The 23,280-nt window shown below is 39.2% G+C and overlaps 1 protein-coding gene across 1 annotated transcript; it reads right to left on the bottom strand.

The window, feature by feature from the left end:
- Positions 1–253: 253 nt before the first annotated feature.
- gnai3 (guanine nucleotide binding protein (G protein), alpha inhibiting activity polypeptide 3) lies at positions 254–21,763 on the bottom strand. The gene is made up of 9 exons (XM_042491000.2): positions 21,186–21,763; positions 12,384–12,426; positions 11,758–11,899; positions 9,882–10,039; positions 7,860–7,988; positions 5,582–5,711; positions 4,996–5,149; positions 3,474–3,681; positions 254–1,313 (listed from the first exon to the last, which is right to left on the bottom strand). Exons 1-8 carry the CDS (start codon positions 21,301–21,303, stop codon positions 3,491–3,493), a joined length of 1,065 nt encoding a protein of 354 aa, XP_042346934.1. The 5' UTR covers positions 21,304–21,763; the 3' UTR covers positions 254–1,313; positions 3,474–3,490.
- Between the last annotated feature and the right edge of the window lie 1,517 nt (positions 21,764–23,280).

Below are 23,280 nucleotides of genomic sequence, written 5' to 3'. Positions count from 1 at the left end.
AAAGACAGGACAATGAGGATATACTGTTGAGCTGTGGTTTGTGTGCAGCAGCTGGAACAAACTGAGCCTTCCGCTCGAGCATACAGATGTGTCTAAAGTCTAAAAATAGTGTAACCAATTTGCATGACCTCCTTCTCTGCATGGTCTAGGTGGGCCTAGGTCTTTCTAAATCTTCACAGGAGATAAAATCTGGTTGCTGTTGCCTGTGGTGAGACGTTGGTTCAGTCTTTGAAACAGAAGCAAGAGAAGACAATGTTGTGCCATCATTTAATGATGTTGAAATGAAAATTACAACTGCGGCAATGTTCAGAAAGCTCGACTTGAACCTTCAGGAATGATTTCTACCAGGATTCCTCGGTGCAGGAAGTGACTGACCCAAACTCTGCTCTGCTACAGTATTCTGTAGTTCAGCAAATGACTTCCTAAATATTATGTGACAGCTGCAGCCAAAGAAAATACAGCCTGTGGCTATATCAAACTAACCCATTTTTTTGTTCAATGTTTTCATCTTCACTGATATCTACATGATTAAAAAAATACCTACTTATATTCAAACTCCTATGGGAAGTCAAGATCTCCCTTCACAAAATGATTTCCAATGATGTGTCTCATGTATAAAAATATTGTTCAGTACAATGTTGTCTAGTTAATAATTAACTATGTAGACAGCTGTGTTGCTACTGAGTTCATTACACTCTTGCAAACTAATCCCAGACCCAAAATGATACGTTATGTATATTTACAAAAACTGCTCACACAAAACGCCTCTCCATACATAAGTTATTGCATTCACACATCCAAAAATGGTAATACTAAATAATTGCTACTCCAAAATTAAAACGAAATGTAACAAATATTCAATAAAAGCGGTGTGATACAGACTCAAGCTAAGAGAAGATGCAACAGAAAAAAGTGAACAGAATTAACTCGTCATCTGTGAAACAGTGAAATGCAGTGATGGATTTGATGAACAGGCTCTTTTGGTCCTTGTACATGAGACAGACAGACTTTCTGAGGGGGCTTTACCTGCCAGCCCCAGACTGTTGCACAGGTCTTAAATATAACAGGATTCCACATATCTCACAGTGACCCTCATTTCACAAGCCTCCCCCACATATCACTTTCTCCAGTATGCTCTGCATCATAACATCTATTAAGACAAATGTAATCATAGTATCAAGTCCCCAAATTGTGGAATTTAGGTCCTAAATGCAGCATGGCCACCAGCTCAGTTCTTAGTAACACCTACTTTCCAATTCGCCCTCTGCAGACAAGACATACCAGCCCAGAAGTCCTATTTCTGCTCCTGACACCTGCAAGAAAAAGACAAATAGTATTTAATCCTTATGGCAACAGGAAATGATGAACATGGATTCAATGCCAATCTGTGTATCTATGGTTTAATTGTTTTCCTTTCTTAAACCACTAAACAGAAAAACAACTGCGATGCCTTTTTTTACCTTGTTAGCTTTACAAATGATCAAATGAACATTGCATCCATTGAAGCTTGATCTATTATCCAAATTGTACAATGAAATAGAATAAGGAAGCCAAGAGCCAGACAGCTGACCTTCAAAGTTAAAGTTAAGCATTTTAAAGCATGTTGGCTACAATGCTCAATTAATAGCCTAAATAATGAACATAATTCATAACTTTAATACAGTCATATTTCTGCCACTATCCCCACAAATGATTGTGAATAAATCACTCATGGAGGAGACCACTGGCATTATTACAGACTGCTGCTATTCATGTATGCATGTACTGAGCAACTGATATATTCATCAACTTATTTATTTAATTAAAGCTACTTAATCTGCTTCTTTGGATAATTGTTAAAGACTTCAACAGATATAATGTTCATGTGACCATTTGGTATGTTAAAAAGGAAACGCACAGATACCGATTAATGCCCCTAAACATGTTGGCCTAATCTAAATTTCCATTCACTTCTGTAGTAATAAGAGTTCATTTTGTAGACATACTTTTTGGCTCTTTTTGAATGAAAAAAATCTATTTATGCCATATATATGTCAGGCTCTTGTTAAAATACACACGTTAACCACAGTAACAGTTGACTGTTGATGCTCGGACTATAACATTTAGCACGTCTGGTATTTTAAAGATTAGCATGCTAGCCTGTTAGCATAACGTTTAACATGTTAGCATCTATACACGGACACATATCTCTGTCTCACGTATCTTTGTTAGCCAGTTAGCACAATGTTTAGCATGTTAGCATTTTACACCCACACACAGACACATATTTCTGCCTTATTTACCTACCGGTACATTAGCCCTGTTAGCATCATGTTGAGAAGTTTGTTAGCATGTTTACATCCACAAACGAATACTTATCTCTGCCTTAGTGTTTATGCTATGTTAGCTTGTTAGCATAACGCTAAGAAGCATGTTAGCATTTTTACATCCACACACATTCATATCTTTCTTGTTAAAATATATCTTTCTTGTCTTAAATGTTATTCAATTTCGGTCACGTTCATTTATAGTCAGCTGCCATGCACGCAGCTGTAAAAATACAAAAAGGTATTATTAGCCATAGTTTCGGGCCAGTTTTAGCATCTTGAAACTGGCTCTTGTCATGTAAATAAGTTAGCTTAACTTAGTATTGCCAGGACTTTGTCTTTTTTACCATTACTGCTTTCTTCTGCAGACTCCCTCACGGACCACGTGACACACACACACACACACACACACACACACACACACACACACACACACACACACACACACACACACACACACACACACACACACACACACACACACACACACACACACACACACACACACACACACACCTGGTTGCAGGTGGTGACATGAATGCTCCAGGCTGGCTCATGGGTGATACCAAGTGCTCATCACAACAGGGGTGTGAGGAACGGACCACTTTTGTTTTTAATGATTTGAAGGTTCTGGCCAATTATTTGTTTTTTTTTTAGGGCATTCAACCATATCACAAGGCCTTCATCAGTGGATGGAGTTTATTATTTGATTGTTTTTGTTAGTTTGTTCACTTCACATTACGTGTAATCTATTTTTCCTGACTACTTTCATGTGAGACCAGTTTATTCAGTATGACTGTTTTTTTCAGGTGCTGGTTACGTAAAATCCACTTTCTGAGCAGATAAAGTGTCTGCCTGCTCTGTCTATCACAACTATGTTGGCAAACAGATGAGGAAGACATATTTCATCAATAGTCGTTTAGTTTTTATGTCATAAATTTGAATTGTTTTGATTGTTAGCAGCACTTTATAAAAACTCAGATAGTTTCTTAGCCAAATTTCAGTGCAATCCATCCAAAAGTTATCAAAAATAATAGTGACCCAACAGTCTGCAGTGATGCAACAACATTACATTTTTGACTGTTGGCTTTGCAAACACCACCATGTTGCCACATCTCTGCAGCGTTCTGCATGAAGTGTAGTGCAGGTGAAAGTCACTGTACAGACCTGCAGGGCCTGAAGCTTTAGTACAGCCCGATCTCGCTCAGGTTGATCTTGATGATGATGTCGGTCACGGCATCAAACACAAACTGCACATTCTTGGTGTCTGTGGCACAGGTAAAGTGGGTGTAGATCTCCTTGGTGTCCTTTCGTTTGTTTAGGTCTTCAAACTGGCACTGGATATAAGCTGCAGTCTCCTCGTATGAGTCCCCACCTGCAGTAAAAAAGGTAATTTACAAAAAAGAAGTTGGTTTTAAATTCACATTCACATTCCTGTATGATCTCTGGAAAAAAGCTCAACTCATTTATATTTTTGATTTTTTATTTGATGCAGATTTTAGTTCAGTCTGCTGGTGGATACAATCTGCATTGGGCTCATTTTTTGATCAAAAAATTGTCAGCAAAACATCAGAAATGCAGAGACCTCCTAATTATTGATGATCCTTTCTGCAAGCGACTGTTGAATTCTATGCGTGCCTGCTGTGCAGAGACACCTTTAGTGATGCTCACTATTAAGACATTAAAACTGATGATCCCTGACACAAACTCTTGTGTTGCAGATCTATAAATAGATATAACTGTCAAAGTCCATCATGGACATTAGAGCGGCCTTGGTTAATAAAACTGACAAGCAAAATGGGCTACAGTGAATTATTCAGTTAAACTTAAAATGCTGGGATGGTGATGACGTTTAAATGTGATAAAACAGCTCAACAGTAAAACACAGACCCTTTGTCTGACTGTAAAAAGCATCACTAGATCAAAACGCACACAATAAAGACACATTCTACTTTCAAAGCTTATTTAACACACACACAGAAACCTCAAAAATGGCTTTTGCTGTATTATCTAAACCTAACAGAATCCTCCAACAGCATGACATCAAACGTATTTAAAGGCCCAGACCAAAACGACATCAAAGAAATAGCAGTGACAAGAGCTAACTGTTGTGTTGCCTAACGCCGCCTGTATCTTGGCCACATTTTGAACACATTGCTGATGGCCGACCAGCACATACATTCAGCACCCTGAGGGAGAGAATAACTCTGTACCAGCAGATGGTTATAGTCTTTAATCTTCGTTCAAAAGGGAAAACTGGAGGACTGTCTTCATGCCAGCCAGTCAGCACATTAGCAACACAATCCAGTGTTGAAGCATATTTACCGTGCACCAGTGAACAAAAACAAAAGTTTTTCAAATGTATTTTTTGGCGCTTTGAACACCACAGTCCGATAAGCCGAGAGTACCATCTACTGTAATTCCATTATTTTGGAGACAAGACAGACATCTCTTTGGCCGATGTCTCCAACACTGCAACTCACACCAAAACAATCTAGACTGATTAACAGCACCACAGGTAAGAGGAAAAATATGTATTCTTGATTTCAGGGTGAACTGTCCCTTTATGGCTAGGATACATAAACAGAGAAATAATCATTTCTTCTGATCAAAAAAACTCAAGAAGCGACTACACAGATGATATCGCGTTAAAACTTTGATAAATTGCTAACACACAGGTGCATCTCACCTGTGTATTCTGGGTAGCAGATAGTGAGTGGACTCCTGCCGATCTTCTCTTCAAACAAGTCCTTTTTGTTGAGGAAGAGGATGATGGAGGTGAGCGTGAACCACTTGTTGTTGCAGATGGAGTCGAAAAGCTTCATGCTCTCATGCATGCGGTTCTGCAGAGAGAGCAGACGTGAGCTTACCCATAATAGGACTTTTCACATAAGACATTTTGACACAGGAGGGAATAATAAAATTCATGATGATTTAATTTAGCTGCTTTTGGTTTCAGGGTCTTGGGGAATGTTCCAAAACTCTTCCCGCACACTGCTGTTTGGGTTTGGTGCCTACTGCGACTTGAACTAAAGGCTCTGCGAGTAAAATACCATGTGTACCAAGATCATAAATGACACAGACTAATAAAAACATATTTAACACAGCTTTTAGTGGATGCATCTGAATGGAAAAGGTACTTTGCCAGCACTTATAAGCTATAAAAGAACAGAGCCGCCATTAATGTTATTAGTCATTAGTTGCTTTGTGTCTTATGATTTATCAGTGTCATCCACATGTTAAAAAGTGACCCCAGACCACACTCACTCACTTACCATCTCCTCATCCTCAGCCAAGACGAGGTCGTAGTCACTGAGTGCTACACAGAAAATGATAGATGTGACTCCCTCAAAACAATGGATCCATTTCTTCCTCTCCGAGCGTTGACCGCCGACATCAAACATTCTGCAGACACACATAAACTGCGTAAATAAATGTACATTGAATGTGCTCATTTTAATCTAATGTCATTCTTATTTTAATGTTTCATGAGGATGAGTGTCCTCGTAAATCTGGGGCAATAACACAAACACACACACACACACACGCATGCACGCACATACGCGCGCACACACACACACACACACACACACACACACACACACACACACACACACACACACACACACACACACACACACACACACACACACGTGTTTTCTGCCTCTGTCTCCACCTGAGGCCCTCAGAGCCAAACTGAACCTACACCAGGCTGCTTAACTGACACAGAAATTAAATGAAAGAACACCATGTGCTTCAACACCAATTCAGTGATTGCACATTTCCAGATCCTGAGTGTTTTTTGTTTTATTCAAATATGGGGATACAAAGGCAGGCCACGGAGGCTATTATAGTTAATGTTTCACCAATATTTATAAGTACAGGCGCTAGACAAAATAATGTAAAAGGACTGAAGCAATATAATCACTTTTACTGCTACAAACTAGCGGGCTGAACTTTAGTCAGCAGCATTTGTGAGATATAAAAGAGGCTTGAAAATAAACTGTAACCAGCATCCGTCAAAAAAATACCATTAAATAATTCAATATGATGAGGGGCAAATTACCACAACATATGACAAACACAGACAGCTGACGGATGACCATCATGGATATAGATATATGTATAAAGAAAAGTGAGATGCACATGCAACATAAAGCAAGTGCAATCAAGATTTAGTTACTTCAAAGTCATTTTTCATGAAGTTTTTTCTTTCTTTTTTTGTGACTGCAATGATCATAAGCTGTTAGACAGTGAAATGAAATGTTAAAAATCATAAGAAAACGACCTCATGTTTATGAAATAAATTGCTTGTGTTATTGTGTTTCTGACGCCCAGCCTTATCCTCATCACAATTTGCATATAAAGTGGTAAAACTATCCAGTATTCATCAGGAAAAGCAATGAGCTAACAAAGACTCGAGAAAAGTTTAAAAATATAAATAAATAAAATTCTACCAGAATGTAGTTGTTCAGTGTTTCCTGCTCAAGTGATAAACTTTCAGTCCAGTCGTGTTAAAAGGTAACTTTCGTGTTTTTCAACCTGGACCCTATTTTCCCATGTTTTTTGTCTAAGTGACTAATGGAGACAACAGTTTTTGAAATTGGTTCAGTATTGAGCGACAGGGCTGTAGATGGCATCAGTGAAACAGGCTGCATGTAACTCAGGGCAACTGTGCACCCTCAGTTTACGTCTGGTAAAAGTGCTTCTTTTGTCACTGATAGGCTCATGTTGTCATTCTAAATACCTGACAATACTGAAAGGATCTCAATAGAGATAGACCCTTTTGTTAAAGAGTAGATCCATTTTCTTAAACCAGAGACAGCCTCAAAAGCAATACTGCCAAACCCAACAGACTCCTTAAATAATAAACACTTAAATAAACAGTTTTACATAAACAATTTTATGTCTGTGACAAAAAACCCTGCTTCATTCAAGGTTGACAGAAATGAAATAAAACTCCCCAAAACAACCTTGCTTAGTCTTCCCACTGTTGCAACAGTCACCAAATCTGGTTTGGTTTAAATTAACCCTTAATTAAACCACTAAGGTGTAAATATGCTGCCTCTTTACATGCTAAAATTACTGTTAATTTTAAATGGAGTTTGGTGAAATTACCGATTTCCGGAGCTGTTTCTGGTTAAACAAAAGCTCTTTAACAAAAAGGTCTATCTCTGTTAAGACACTTACCATAGTGTTGCCAGACACTTAGAGTGACAATCTGAGCCTGTCAGTGACAAAAACAAACACTTTTAGTGGTCATATATTGAACGTGCACAAGTGCTCCGAGTGGTGCAGCCCTGTCACTCGATACCAGACTAATATCAAAATTGCTGTTTCCATTTGTTATTTAGACACAAAAACATGGAAAAACAGGGTCCAGGTTGAAAAATACCGAAGTAACCCTTTAAGTTAATGAAGACATCTAAATGCTGAGTGACACAATAAACCAGCTCGGGCCTTGACTGCCTCTCAAGCTTAATCAGTTATTCTTATGGCACAGGCAGCCCACCTGAGGCCCTTCATCAGCAGATAAATTACAGCTATACTAACTTGAAGTAGAGATCTTTGAAGGTGAAGTGAGTTTCAACGATGCCAGTGGTCTTCACACGTGTACGCAGCACGTCCTGCTGAGTTGGGATGTAGTTCGGCTGACAGATCCTGTCCAAGTCATTAAGGTAGCTGAGAGACAGAAAACATGAATATATGAAGATGAACCCAGTTGTAATATACATCTAACAGTAAAAGGGCTCAACAGATTATTAGGGCCCTTCTTTGGTATTTTGCCGATTATCTGTATCTGCATTTTATTTCAATTATCGCTGATACAATTAATTATTAAAAAGTGCAATGAAAGTGTCAGCATGGGAGGAACTTTTACTTTCTAAAATGTAAAGGAGCTATTTTTATTTACTCATTTTTATCTAAACTTTCACTTGCTTTTTTAAAATAAAAAGTTGCTCCAAATTCTAAATATTGACAGAAAAATTTTCATTTTTTTTTGTAAATGGATAAATATTAGTTATCAGTCTCATTAACTACTAATAATTGGTATCGGCCATGAAAAAAAACCAATATCGGTCGACCCCTACACATTACACATTTACTGTAGCAGTATCAACAGTACAGGCAGCTATGTGCTTCATTGAAAAAGATGTTTAAAAACAGATTTGGTTATCCAGGTGTTTTAATCAAAAAAAGACAACATAATGCAAATCGACGTTTATGTCTGGTGGAGTGGCGGCTCTGCAGACAGACATCCGAGGACTCCACAGAATGATACTAAATATGGGCTCATATTTTGGTGCATGATAAACACTGGCTCCTTGTGGGTTGAGTAAAAACAGACAACTGCACTGGTTCCTCTTGTCTCACAGTGTAGACAAAGTGCACCGTGACAGCTTGGCTGTTTTCAAAACAAAGAAAGTGTCCTTGAGATACTTTCTTTCAGGGCAAGAGCAATATATAAACGCCACAGAGACAGAAAACCTTCAGCTTTACCCATGTCTGACTGGAAATACAAGACCGGACTATATATTGCTTTATTTGTAATTTTGAGTTTTTTAACACTGATCAGACAGCTGGATCCAGTGGTTGACTATCACAATGATCTAAAACCATGTTGTCAAGTTATATTCTGTATAAACAGCTGTATAAAACTGAACAGAAACATTTTCAAGTTGTCAGTTTCTCCTTCGTGTTTCTCCTTTTTCAGGAATGCAATCAGCTGAATAACAAGCTGACACAAGACTGAGAAGAACAAGACACATCTTGCCTCCCTGTTTGTTCCAGAGGAAATGCTACAGACATGAGGGAGAAGAACTACTCTGAGTCAAACTTGTCCCACTTCTAGTGAAGAGGGAAACGCCTTAAAAATATAAGGCAGAATATGAATGCTTTACTGTACGCCTGTTTATGAGAAAGAAGATGAATGGTGCAAGTTTAGACTTCCCTATAAATCGTTAAAGCAGTCTCACTTCCTCCTGGAATTTTCAGTGTGTCAGAGAGTTGAGTAATGACAAAAAAATACATTTGAATCATTAGAAATGGATTTGAAATCAAGTATGGCTGAAGTTGAAGAAGTTGCATTCATGCCCAATTGATATTCAAATTATTTTCTCAATTAATTAATCAACTTTTAGGTCTATGAAATGTCAGGGTATGAGGAAAAAAAACAAGGATTTTCCAATGACCCACTGTAATGTCATAAAATGTCTGTTTTTGTCTGACCAACAGTCAGAAAGCTTAAGACCTTCTGTTTATAATCAGATAAATAAAGAAAAAGAGGAGGATCCTCACAACCCAGAAGAAACAGAGATGTTTAATGATCATTTTTCTGCTTATTGACTTATTGACTATTGACTTGATTGATCAATCAACTCATCTAACTGATTGTTTAACTTATTTTTATACAAAATAAATGGTGAATGGATGCCAGATTTCATTATTTCTAAGCACTTTTGCAGATTTCTTTTCCTAAATCAGTGCAGTCATCTGTAAATTGACTCATTTAATAGTCTTTCAGTTGATGTTTGGTTTGTTTGTGTGCAGAGAAGTGAACAGTGAGTTCCTCACTATGAAGCAGAGTCATTGAGCTGGTACTCTCGTGATCGATCGAAGCACGTCTGAACTCCAGCGTCGCCCCACAGTCTCTGAATCACGCCGGTCAGCTCTGCCGACATCACCCCTTCCTCTGCTGAGCTCGCCAGGACAAACAGCTGGCGGGCATCATCCTGTGATGAAGACAATAATTGCTGTCATTGTGAACTTTTTCCTGAGGTGATTCATTCAATAAACAAAGACATATTTAATGCAGACTGAATATGATTTTTGTGTCTAAGTGATTAAAGGAGACAACTGCAGTGGCGAAACTGGCTGAAATGTAACAACACAGGGCAAATAAATGTACTTGTTTTTGCCACTGACAGCATCCTATTGTTGATGTAAGTGTCTGGCAACATTATGGAAAGGATTCCTACAAAGAAATGAATGATTTTTCTTTCCCTTTCACTGGTCTTTTTGTTATTGTCTTGCTTTAAGGTCCAGTGTGCAGGATGTAGAGGGGTATGTTGGCAGAAATGAAATATAATATAGAAAGTATGTTTTCTTTAGTGTATAATCAGCTGAAAATTGTAGTGTTTATTTTACCTTGGAATGAGTCATTTATATCTACATTGGGAGCGGATCCTCTTATATGGAGTTTGCCATACTCACCATCATGTTTCTCCATTAGCCTTAAGAGGACAAACCAAACACTGATCTGTAGTGTAAAACTGCTTAATTCAGCGTTTTTACCACTTTAAATCATCTGGTACGTTTGTTTTCGAGAGAAAGAGACCTCTGCAGATAATTTGGCTCCCAGTAAAAACCTCCTGAACAAAGAAAACCTGAGGAATCCTAACTGGAATTATCAGCTGGTTGCAATCTGCAGTTCTCACTGGTAGATGCCACTAAATCCCCCTTCACTTGCATGCTTTACCTTTACAGAGAAGTTTCATTCTTAAATCTCATGAAAGGTGACTTGTTGCAGGAAAAACAATGGTGGAAACATTAGTGAGATTTGGAGAGACGAGTGCCCGGCAGAGTTTGTTGTGTTGGAATACAGAAAGCCTTGCTCAGCATTATAAAAAAAGATGTTCAAGCTCATGGGTGACTATTTAGATGATTTCAACTGGGGGTCGACCGATATTGGTTTTTCAGGACGAATACCAATACCAATTATTAGTGGTTTGGTATTCGTCAATTAGTAGTAGACCAGTAACTGATATTTGGAACCGATATGCATTTACAATAAAAATGAAAATCTGTCTGTCAAGATGTAGAATTGGGACTATAACAAACTCCAACACAAAACTTTGTTTAAATGCCTTTAGCAAATGTTAAATCAAAACTGAAACGTTCAACATCCTTTCCAGAAAAATCCAAGCAACTTTTTTTTATAAAGTCAAGTGAAAATTTAAGTAAAAAATGAATTAATAAAAATATCAACCTGAGATTTTACAAAGTAAAGGTTCTTCCCATGCTGACACTTTCTTTGCACTTTTTAATTAATTAACTGTATCAAATAAAATGCTGATACAGATAATTGGCAAACTGCCAAATATTGGCCCGAGTACTCAACCAGGCCTATAATCTGTTGAACCCTAATTTGCACAATGTGGAAAAGTATTTCAGAATTGAACTTGTCCTTGAGTGAGAGAAAAAAACATTTTATTCTCCTCCTTTTCCATAAAGTTGTCAGATACTTACGATAACAGTCCGAGCCCGTCAGTGACAAAAACAAACTCTTTCAATGTACATACATAGACAATGCACAATTGCTCGTGAGCCTGTTTCGCCGCTGCAGTCACAGGACCGTCTCGCAACACTGGACCAATTTCAAAAATTGTTGTCTGCATTGGTCAAAAACAGGAAAAGAGGGTTCAAAAACACCAAAATTCCTTTTACTTACCGCCCGTGCAGCATCCCCAAAATCTATCTTTAACCGTCCCATGGCCCTGATGATGGCCATGATGGACTGGATGGTGTTGCTGTACACCACCACTTTGTACTGCTTGCACTCCTCTTCTGAGTAACCATCTTCATGAATGATTCTGACACAGAAACAAAATCCAAACAGGCTTTTAGAGTCTGGATAAATATCTGACAGTGTGAACAATAGCTTTAACAAATGTGGGACAGATTACAGATTTGAAACATTTCATGTAACGCTGTCATTAGTGCTGGAATTTGAGCCTCAGTGAGCATGCAGCATGCCTAATGTGGGAACTGGGGGAGTCTATTCAGGTCCTGCCAGGCTGTGGCCGGCCTCTGTGCCCATTGTTTAACACGTTATGCAAAAGGGAGCTTCCTACACCGCCTAAGCAGAGTGAAATGAGGGTCCCACTTTGCCTCCACAGTATTTCTACGAAGATGAGCTCTGTTTGTAACCACAGCTCTCCCCACATTATTAACCTCGGACTACAAGGCTGCAGCTGAAAGTGGGCGTGAGCGACTGTCTTTTATCAGTGTTATGTAAAAAAAAATGACAGCATTTCTTAAAGGATGTCGGGGTTTGTGTTACAAGCTGTAACTTACTTCATCTGCTTTACTATTGTGCTCTTCCCAGATTCCCCAGCACCTGAAAAAAGAAGCGCTTATATGAGAACAGCCACAAAAAGTCACCCACATAATATCTGACAGATCCAGACCCCTCTCACACAGACAATGGATCAAACCAGCTTTTCACAGCGGTTAGACTTAATCTGATCTCATTTAATCACGCATCACACAATGTGCAATATGTTTGCGTCAAAACAGCCGAGAAAAAGCAGCCTTGTGATGGACTTTAAAGGCAGGCATTTAAGGAGGGCCTGAAGGAAAGTACATCATGGTCATGACTTACTTCTTTGCAGCAATGAAACCTTATTTTTCTTTTGTAAAGATGTTTTTATTAAAGCAAAATAGAGAATTTCCCAGAAACAAATACACTCAAACACCCAGCCCTGATATGGTAGAAATTTCTCACTTGGACATAATTGAAAAATAGAGCAAATAAAATCAAGTAAGGTATGAGGTCATGCTAATTAGTGTTGCCATGATACTGGAATTTACAACTTTGATACATTACCTTGAAAGATATTATTAGTATGTTTTGATACTGTTTTCAATATTACAGGGACAAATAGACATTAATCAAAAGTTACATTTTACAAGGCTATAATATGAAAGCGATAACTGTTCTTTCACTTGGTTAGTGGCAGAGAACAGTAGAATGACTAAAGTAAGAGTGAGTAAGAAAGTGCAGCTGGTTCGGGTGTATCGATACTGTAGAAACTCTACTGAGCATTGAAACCCTTTCAGATATTCAGAGTTCATGCATATCAATATATATATATATATATATATATATATATATATATATATATATATATATATATATATATATATATATATATATATATATATATATTCTCTTCATACTGTACGAGATCTTTTCAGGTCTGCTGTAGCAGTTGTTTCCAACTGCTGGGTTGCGGGTCCATTCTTAATGGACTGCAAGGGAACATAACAAGTTTAGAAAAAAAACTTGTTAAAATGTGTTAAAAAATCATAGAAACTGTTGTATGATGATATGCTGCCTCTGCGAAGGAGGAAGTTCAGATTCCCACTTTTGTAAAACACACTTTTTCCCAGCTGTTGCCGCAAATAACATGAAGTATTTTTTATTACGGCTCACATTAAGTCCTTGTCTGTCTCCCAAGATCCAGACTCTAGGGTCGGATTAGATTTCAATTTAATAACATCTGAAATTATTTTCATGATGTATTTCCAAAATTCTGTCAGATAAGAGCAGTGATGAACAATGTGATGCACCAGTCAGCATGTCAGAGAGTATGAGCACATTTGCTATTTGTCATTAGCCACAGACAGACATAGACACCAGTGTCACACGGAGGAATGAGGTGCTAACTGCTTATAATAAAATGTGTGCACCACAGCCTGGAGATTAAGAGGTGCAGAAACACAGAGAGGATGATGGGAAATAGTGTGATGAGCTGCGGCGCCTCTTTTGGGAAGTGTGAGCTTTCACAATATTGTCCATCTGTGACAAGTGATGGACCGATGACCCGCCAGTTGATATCAGAGCCTCCATTTCAATAAAGGCCATTGTGACAATGATGAGCGAGAAAATTATTTCACACGAGGAATCTTTAAATTATTTCTACAACAATCATCCAAACAGGAAACAGTTGTCACGCTTCTGGCTGAGCCAGTGTTTTTCCACTGGAGAGACGATCCCAGATATCTTGCTGTTCTGGCCGTCAGAGAGCAGAGGGGCCATAAAAACATTACATGATTAAAGGGTCCGTCTGCAATCTTAAAAAAACAAACACCAATGTGTTCTGTATATAGTATATCTGATACTTCACACCAAATTTGAACAGTATCATCATAACATGTTAATGAGCACAAAGTGTTCCTTTATCAATTAAAAAGATTATTCTATCCATGATCTCTTATCCAGAGTTACAGGGATTAAATATATTTATTAATTAGAATGGACCTGATTAATTTCTCATTATGATATTGGCAGCCACTTGCTTTTTTTACCATCTGCAAGGAGTTTAACAGTCTGCCATTGCTTCTCTTCTGACCAGCATTACAGATGTATAATTGTATAGCATTTGTACGATAATTTTGCCCTCTGTACAATCAATAGTGACAAAGAGTTCCATAATGTACAATAATTTAATCATTTTGTGACACGATTAGTAGTTGGATTTAATCTGTGTTGTCTCATTTTCATTAATATCCTGACATGATCAGAAAGGCATCTGTGTTTATGTGTTTTTTCTTCACATGACCTCTTTGTACCCAATCATATTCGGTGTGGGCTGAAATGAACGTGACTCACGACCACAGCTGTCATTGGCGATTAAACATTCACACTGAGGTATGCTGTGTTCAAGTCCAGTAGTTTTGAATGCATTAGTGAGCCCAGTTATTTTATTTGTTATTCTGTAGCTTACGGTGTAAACTGTTTTCGTACAAAATATGAATAGGCTTACAGTCATGCTGTTTTGTAATCTAATTTTTGTAATACCAGGCTGTTACAAAAATAATCAGACTGATGGACTTGCGGACTCACACCCACTCCCATGCACCGTAGCTACATCAGCTTGCTTAAAGAGAAGTCGTTTAAATGCATGTTTTGCAAGACACACACGGCACACTTATGCCATCGAAGACGAACTATGGTGAAAGTCAGAAAGGTATGAAACATCACATACCAGCAAAGCCTAATGTGTTGATATTTACTGCTGCAGTACCATGGTTGGCCTCCTGAACAAACTGCCAGCCTGATTAATTGTCCCGTGCTAAATATAGCCCTCCTGACTGATCGATGGTAAGAACACACGTTGTATGTCACTGCTGTGATTTGAGCTCAGGTGTCTGCGGTGGCGAATCAGTGCTTTGCCTCTGTGCCACACGTCGACTCACTCTGGAATCAGTCATTTTTCATAACTGAAGTTTAATTAAAGAGGCATGAAAACATGTGTGCACATGAAACACTGGATGTCAAACTCACACAAGCAGTGAGAAATTATTTCCATAAACATCTGGGGGGGGAGTTTACACTGGCAGAAGAGCCTCCTTTTGCTTAATATAACTGCAACAATTGTTAGCAGGATGTGGACGTTTTCAAGCGCTGGGATTTGAAATATGGATAACTGCTTTGTTTCAAAACAGCGAGAAACAAGTTTGAATGTGAGAAGAATTTGGAAATAAGGATGTCTTAAAATTGTTGTTTCCCTAAAAGGTGGTGAAACACGTTCCTGCTGCCAGTTAGGAATCCTTAGCAGATGAATTTTGTCAAGGAGGCTTACAGTAGAGTAATATGTTTAGATGGCTGGCCAACAAGAATTAAATCCACAGATTCTTTGGTTAAGCTGTCACCAGCAAAAGAGATTTACGCCCGCTCACACAGACAGGGAGGGGAGGACAAATTGTGTTGATCCCTTTCCTCAGTTCTGTCAGTCACCAATTCTCTCATTCATGGCATTTTTGGGGGCTGATCATCAACCGTGGCCTGCTGCCAGTTCACGGACCAATTTTAAGCAGACATTCACTTAGTCGTCCAAACCCATGCAGACTCCAAACCAAGCCTCATTTAACAAGAATCTAAAATGCAGATTTTTTATGAATTGCCATTCGTGGTCAAACCAGAGGCCGTTTTCATTGGAGGGGTGCGCCGGCTCTCCAGCTTTGTGGTTTCATACAAAGAGCAGCAGCCGAACTCCTCTTTGTTTTTCCCCTATAACTCTCATTCCAGCACAGACAGGGGGTGGAGGGCACTGCCTGGAAAAATAACTTCAGCCTCAACTCTGTAGTCAAAACCTTAAAAATATCCATACAATGAGATTTTAGTCTGAATTGTACTTTTGCAGAACCACATGGTCATTCTCACAAATCAGTCAGCTGCAGGTGGGATTCATCCATCGCTGATCCAACAACCATATCAACATGACCTCAGGTTTGACTTCAGTCAGGGCTCGAGTACCTAAAATAGCTCATCTTCCACACAATGAAATGACGCAATCAGGCTGAAATCTATCAACAAAACAGCGGAAACAGATAAAAATCAGCTCACAGTTTTGGGTACAAGTGGCTCTGAAATGTAAGGAAGCAGATTTACTGGCATGGTTTTGTTCTGTCATATCTTGTAGATCAAGGTGCAAGAAAAATCACGTAAACATGAAACTGCCTGTCTTTTTAATGATAATGCTACTACCAGGAATGTGGTCTGACTCACAGGATGTAGACCGTTACTGGTCCCCCATCTAGTTCAAATTCTCCTCCCCTTCTGCTATCTCCCGACACTGGGGCTGTATCTGTAAAAGAACCATTTCTAAGCAGAAGACAATAACGTTATTTTACAGCCTGACCAGGAAAAGCCTTTCTTCCTCCCAGCAGCTTCCTCTATCTCATTCAGATTCATCCTGGGTCTGGGTACGCAGCTGCCTGTACCAGAGAGCAGCGCTCTGTCTGTAGCTACATCTGAGGACCGAAATGTCCCGAAAAGTATACTGCACACTGACTGCAGTGATGATCCTTGACTCCGGGGGGCCCCATACTAAGACGCACTGTCCTAACTAACTGTTTCCAGCTGTCCGAAGGTACCTAGAAGGAGTCCTGCTTAGCCTATACCCTTTTTGACCACAATTAGTTTGCGTAAAATAGGCGATAGACTGTTTTCCCATTGCCAGTAGACAAGCAGACAAGTAGGCCTATGTCTTTCTGTTTGTTTTTTTTTGCTGGTGTGCTTTGTTTTGTATTTTCTTGGTGTGTCACATTCAACGTCACTGACAACCCAGAAAACAAGTTAGTTGGTAGCAGAATGGAAATAACTGAAAATATGACAGAGGTTACCTTCTTTATGTCTCTAACTTATTCAGTTTCCCAAACTTTGTGCCAGCTGAAATTGGAACAATGTTTGAGTGCTGCTTGGACAGAGACGGATGGTATTTTGTGGCAGCCCACCATTGTATCTCTCCAGCAAAGGCGCTATAATTTACGTGTCCACCATGGTGTCATATTTCCATCACTGCTGAGCGAAGCTGGTCGGAGGTGGAGCCAATAAATAGGCCGACCTGTGACTACTGCAGAGTCATTTGACAGGGACTTGCATGCCAAATGTAACCTTTTCCATTAAATACAAAAGCCAATTTTTTTGCAGTGGGAAATGCACCCTCTGATTTTTTTGGGTGGGGCAGTGGAGATGCACTGATCTTTACAGGAGGTTTAAGGGGGTTTATATATTTGTTATTGCAAAATGTACCAATATGAGAGGCTTTCAGGGGCCCCTTTTTTCCTTCCAACTGGTTTGTGTTTCCTGACTGTGCGTCCATGAGAGACTGGCAAAAAAAAAACCAAAAAGAAAAAACACACACACACTTGAAGAATCACATTAGGCTGAGGAGTCTCTGACCAGTGATTAAGATTTTTGACTCTCAGGGTGCAGCCCTACCCAACACAATTTTACAAAAGAACGGTTAGACATTTCTCCAGCGCGTGCAGAGACACTTCAGGTCTTGTTAAGCAAACTATCAGAGATATGGTCCAGAACACAAACAATAAGGACAAAAGCAGGACAACACTTAAAGAATAAATCATGTCTGTTTTGAGATTTGCAAATCGTGGAAATCATGTTAGTCATGATCAGTAACTGTAAGTGCTGACTACAGTAGTTCCTGTTACGGTGATTATTGCTGAGACATGAATAAGTGAAGTAGGAGTGTTTCTCTGATGTAATAAACTTGTTTCAGGGCTTTGCCTAATTCTTCCTACTTGTCCCTCCAGAACAAATCACAGCTACTACCTAATATCTTCAGCAATTGATTTGTCTGTTTAACATCCCAAAACTGATCCTTCTAAAAACAGGTGTTAAGGGGGATTAAACACCATCTACTGTGAAGGAACATGTACGTCATGGGGAGATTTTTCATGATCAATGACATGATGCATCTTGTTGTGACGCAGCTCTCTGGGGGCGATCATTACGTTGTAATGTCTTCAGGAAGTCCTGCTGCGTGAATGAATGTAGTGATGATTTCATTGCGATGACTAATTCAATAGCTGTGCTCAGAATAATCCATTTAATTAAATACTAGTTACTCGTTTATTCTGGTAACATGACATCATGTTACAGGAAAACACACAGTGAGGACTTCACATACAGATATATTCCACTTAAATCTCTCTTAAAACTACATCACTTAATACCACAGTCTCTGTTTATATTCATCGTGTCATTCTTTTGACATGACTCAAGTATCTTGCCCAACATTTTGTGAGAAAAAAGCGACGTGACAACCAAAAGGTCAAAAGAATCACATCACAACTGTATCAGTACAATCAGCTTGTGTAGTGCTCACTTCTTTAAAGTGCAAAACATTCTGAGGGCAACACATATCAGATGCTCTATGTTTAACCGTTTTATTCTTTTTGTACTTCTGTATAGTTTCAGTGGATTTTTGGACCATTCATTAGGTGTACTGTTGGAATAAACGTTATCTGAGCGTACTGAGCGCACAGACAGAGCGCAGTGAAAGTGAAACCTAACCATTCATTCTGCTGGGTCTAAAGGTTTGCTTTCACTCACAAACAGCTGCTCCTCTCTCCCATTTACTGATCAATTATCCACCTCATAAGTCAATACTCCAAGCTACTGCTGAGGAGCAAGAGAAGAGATCTGCCCCCACTGTTTTAAATGTAGAGAGGGGTCACACACACAAGGAAGGAAAACGAAAGTTCATAAAATTATAAATAACTTCTGTTACTAGGCCAAAAGTCCCCTTACGTACATAGAATACAGAGCTTTCTCTCAAACAGCAGTTCCTCTGATGGAGTGTGGTATTGTGCCGGAAATGGCTATAAATTGGGGTCTCGAGATAAATCATCAGGGGTCATCTTGTGATTTCTCAAATTTTTGCTTTTTTTCTTGTGAAATACTAGTTACTTTCACTTCCCTGGGCCTTTATAAGCTCTTCTGACGCCACAACTTATGATGACTGTCTCATTTGAAGGGGTCACAGACTCATCAATGCTGATGCAGAGGTTACACATTATAGATAATGGGATGTGGTGTTAAATAACTTTCTGAAAACTGGCACAGGACAGGAGGTCCTGCTGGAGAGCAGAGAGCATTAAAATGTTGAGTGCTGCTGGATTCAGGGCATTTAATCCCACTGGCACGTCTGTGCAGTCCACACCCACAGTGTGAGGACCAACAAGTATGTGTCAGTAACGAATACCAGCAGGAAGTGCAGAACATACAGTCAGTGGTCAGTACAGTGTCATTAAACTGAACCTGGAAGTCACTAATATCAATCACCTGAAGTTTGAGGTGAGATTACTTAAATTAAACTGTAATGGCCCAACACATTTTCTACTTCTACTACTTATAGAATAACTTAAATTACCAAAGAAAGAGCAGCGCAAGACGAAGAACAATGACCAAATCAACATGGCTGTAATGATTGGTTGATTAATTTGATCATCAGTTGATCAATAGAAAATTAAGGGGCAAGAATTTTGATGTATCTATTAATCGTTAAAGTAACTTTTCTAACAAAAAAAGCCAAATATTACCCAGTTCTGGGATAAAATTATTAAATCGTGTGGCTCTTCTAGACTTTCAACATTTCATCAGACACACAGCAGGATCCCGGGTGAAAGTCCAGGGTTTGTTGGACGTATCCACCATGAATCCTGCCCACCCTGTAGGGACTTTCAAGCTCCTTGTATCACGGCATTACCTAAACTTTCTAACTGATGCCAACCATTGGTATATTATACCACCACGACAGGTGCTGTCCAGATGTTCGACCGCATTATAAACTGATGCCAAAATCACTGACCAAATGGTGATATTTGATGACTTGGGAATGAGAAGAGGCTGTGTAAATGGACGTTTTGATACTGTTTAGCTGTCTTTGAAGGTGGTCCCCTATGACTTCAGTTCATCACTAATTTTAAGGTTTTTTGGTTTCTTTGTTCACCGTGGAGGCATTAGAGAAAAAAAAAGTTTTACTCTTGAACTGCACGTTACACAAGGTGAGTAATTGATACACAAATGATCATTTTGTGGGTGAAGTATTCCTTTAAGAAACCCGAGGACATCGACTTGAGCTTAAGAAAATTGATAGCTGTTTTCTGACACTGACATGATTAATAGGCTATACCAGCAAATGTCAGATTAATACGAAGTCTACAGCCCTAAAAAATCAGTACAGGCTGTATCGTGATTTACAGTGTGTAGAGATACAAGAAGACAAAAGCTCATGATACTCCTCACATTGAACTTGTGCTAAGGTAAAGCTCAGCTTTTTCACAAGTCATTTTGGGACAAATCTGACCCAGTGATGGATTTGTCTTTCTAACACTGACGCCAAATTATGTGGGACAATTAAATAAATTTTAACACAGCATTCCTATTCATACTAACCAGCTACAATACAGATACAATCATTTACTTCTCATTTCTCAGTGTTTACAGGTCAACAGTCTGACCAGAGTCAGAGTTTTGTTTACAGGCACTGAAGTAAAACAGGCCTGCATGAGTTACAGCGTGCTTTGTGACAAGTGACAACACTGAGTCAACAAATAGTGTCCTCTGATTGCAACTCAGAAAGCTCCGAGTTCACCACCAACATCTGGTTTACTTCTAAAACTTCTGTCAGTGGAGACGTGATGAGCCACAGCTGCTTTAAACCAACACAGGGAGGGGTGTGGAGTCATGAAGACTGCAGTGAAAACGTGAAAAGTAATCAAACATTTATTGTTATTCATGCATTGACTTAACAAAAAAGAGAGTGAGAGAAACACAGTTCCTACCGAGAAGAAGCAGTTTGACCTCTCTGGAGGATTTCTCTCTGTCCTCCCGCAGGTTTTTATCAATCATTTTACTCCTCTCCACCGCAGCTTTGTCCTCGGCGCTGATCGTGCAGCCCATTTTCACTTTTTAAAACTTCTTTTCTCTGACTGTCGTTTCAGCAGCTCATTAGTTGAAGGGAAACGCCGTCAGACGCCGTCAAAGGTCGGTGTGAGCTGAAGTTTCCAGCCGAGGAGAAGCGGAGAAACAGAAGAGAGGAGAAAGGCGTTGGCACCGGAGACTCGTCTGTCCAACTGAACCACAGTCTGATACTGAGCTCACACTGCTCCAGTCCACACACTCCTGTCTGTACAGGTGATCACACGCGAGATTCAAAGGGAAAAAACTCCCTTCAAATGTTTTAAATCTTTTTTATCCAAATAATCCGAAGTTTACACTCACGGAGGAACAAAAAAAAAAAACTAGGAAAGAAACTTACAAAATGAAAATTTGAAAGAAAAATCTGAGTATTTCCAACGTTTTTAAGGAAAACCCCGCTGTAAAAACCACCAGGTTTTCCCCTCAAGACTTTTGCTGCTGCGCAGTCGCGCGTTCATCCAGCTGATCCAGTTGCAAACCCCGAAAAGGTACTGAAAAAGGAAAATTGATGCGGCCCAAGGGGCTGATGGGAAATGGAGTCGTGTCTAGACCACCATACGTATGAATTCTGCCAGTGAAGCTTAAATATTGCTCAGACTCGGAAACAAATCGATATGTTTCTTACATACTCTCCCGTGTTGATGTATAATGTCGTTAAAACAGTAAGAAGATGCACGTGCAGGTTTTATATTCGTTTACACTCGTCAGAGTGCAGCACGAGCTTTGTGTGGTGTGAGGGCGCCTCCACTAGATCCACAGGTGAACTGCAGGTGTGGATTTGATAGATCAATCCAATCTGCACTTCACTGCTGAAAGACAAGAAACGACTTCTCTGGCAAAGAGATCAAATTTCAGTTTCAGTCTTTTTTCTTCATGATTTTAAACCTATTTTGTACCTTATGGCAAGCCGAGAACTTCTATTGGATTCAGTCTAAATTGAAGTGAAACATGTAGGCTATCATTATGAAGAGATTGTTGGATTTCATGTGATATCCCACTCTGAATTTACCTCACCAGTTGGCAATTTATGTCAGACTGTGAACTCCTCTGCTAGTTAAAAGGTGGGTAACACATGTTTAATTTGACAACATTCACTATTGCAAGGACACTTTCACAACAAGGAATTATAGTAGGCTTTATATTTTTGTTCTCTCCACCTTGTCTTTAATGTATTGTTACATTGTACATGTGTTGTTTTTTTTCCTCCTTCAACATGATTACACCTTCTACACCTGTGAGCCATGTTTACAGCTTTCTGGTTGATGATGATTCATAGGCCTGCTTGTACCAGCCAATGGCTTTTTTTAATAGTGAATATATAAATTTACCAATGCTTTCGTGATAATAAGCCATCAAAAGAGATGGATGTTAAATTTACAGTATATTTATGATTCAGTCTGGGCTGAGATTGCTTGCACATGGTTCTCATCATGGAAGTGGCTGAGCTAGTGGCTAGCAGCTAACAGTGCTAATGATGTCAACAGCACCCACAGTGTTGACAGAACTAATGGTGTTAACGTGTGGGGGACTGCAGGTGGGTGTGACGCCAGTGACACACTGTATGCGTGAGCTGCGCATGATGACTACCCTGCTGAACTGCTGCAGCTTGCAAGCTTGGGTGTCTGCACTGAAAATGTTGTTGCTGAAGTGCAGCTGCAGAGCAGCATGCTGCTTTAACTATTGTATTTCCACAGTCAAAAGCCATTACTACACTAATTTATGAAACCCTGCAAGCTACTGCTTTGTCAGCAACACAGTCCTGCAAATATTTCACAATAGAGATTCTACTGACAGTCAGCGGGGTTTTATTTTGAAGCAGAAACAGAAACAAGAAAGGTTGAGTAAAACAAATGTATTTGTATTTCTTTATGTCTGTGACGGATACAGACATTGTAACTGTTGTCAATAATATTATTATCAAAAGACCATTTTTCCCTGTCTATTTATGCTGAAAACACA

Source organism: Plectropomus leopardus, chromosome 9 (genome assembly GCF_026936395.1).
Source record: "Plectropomus leopardus strain MGB_pleo_1.0 chromosome 9, ASM2693639v1, whole genome shotgun sequence".
NCBI lineage: Eukaryota > Metazoa > Chordata > Actinopteri > Perciformes > Serranidae > Plectropomus > Plectropomus leopardus.
The sequence above is the reverse complement of the archived record's forward strand: the minus strand, read 5'-3'. Positions and strand labels throughout refer to the sequence as shown.

Excerpts from the sequence above, each read along its gene's own strand:
- gnai3 (XM_042491000.2), bottom strand. The coding sequence starts at position 21,303 with ATGGGCTGCACGATCAGCGCCGAGGACAAAGCTGCGGTGGAGAGGAGT. Across the intron at positions 11,900-12,383 it reads ACAATAGTAAAGCAGATGAA|AATCATTCATGAAGATGGTT; the intron begins GTAAGTTACAGC and ends TTTCTGTGTCAG. Across the intron at positions 10,040-11,757 it reads TTGGGGATGCTGCACGGGCG|GATGATGCCCGCCAGCTGTT; the intron begins GTAAGTAAAAGG and ends TCTTCATCACAG.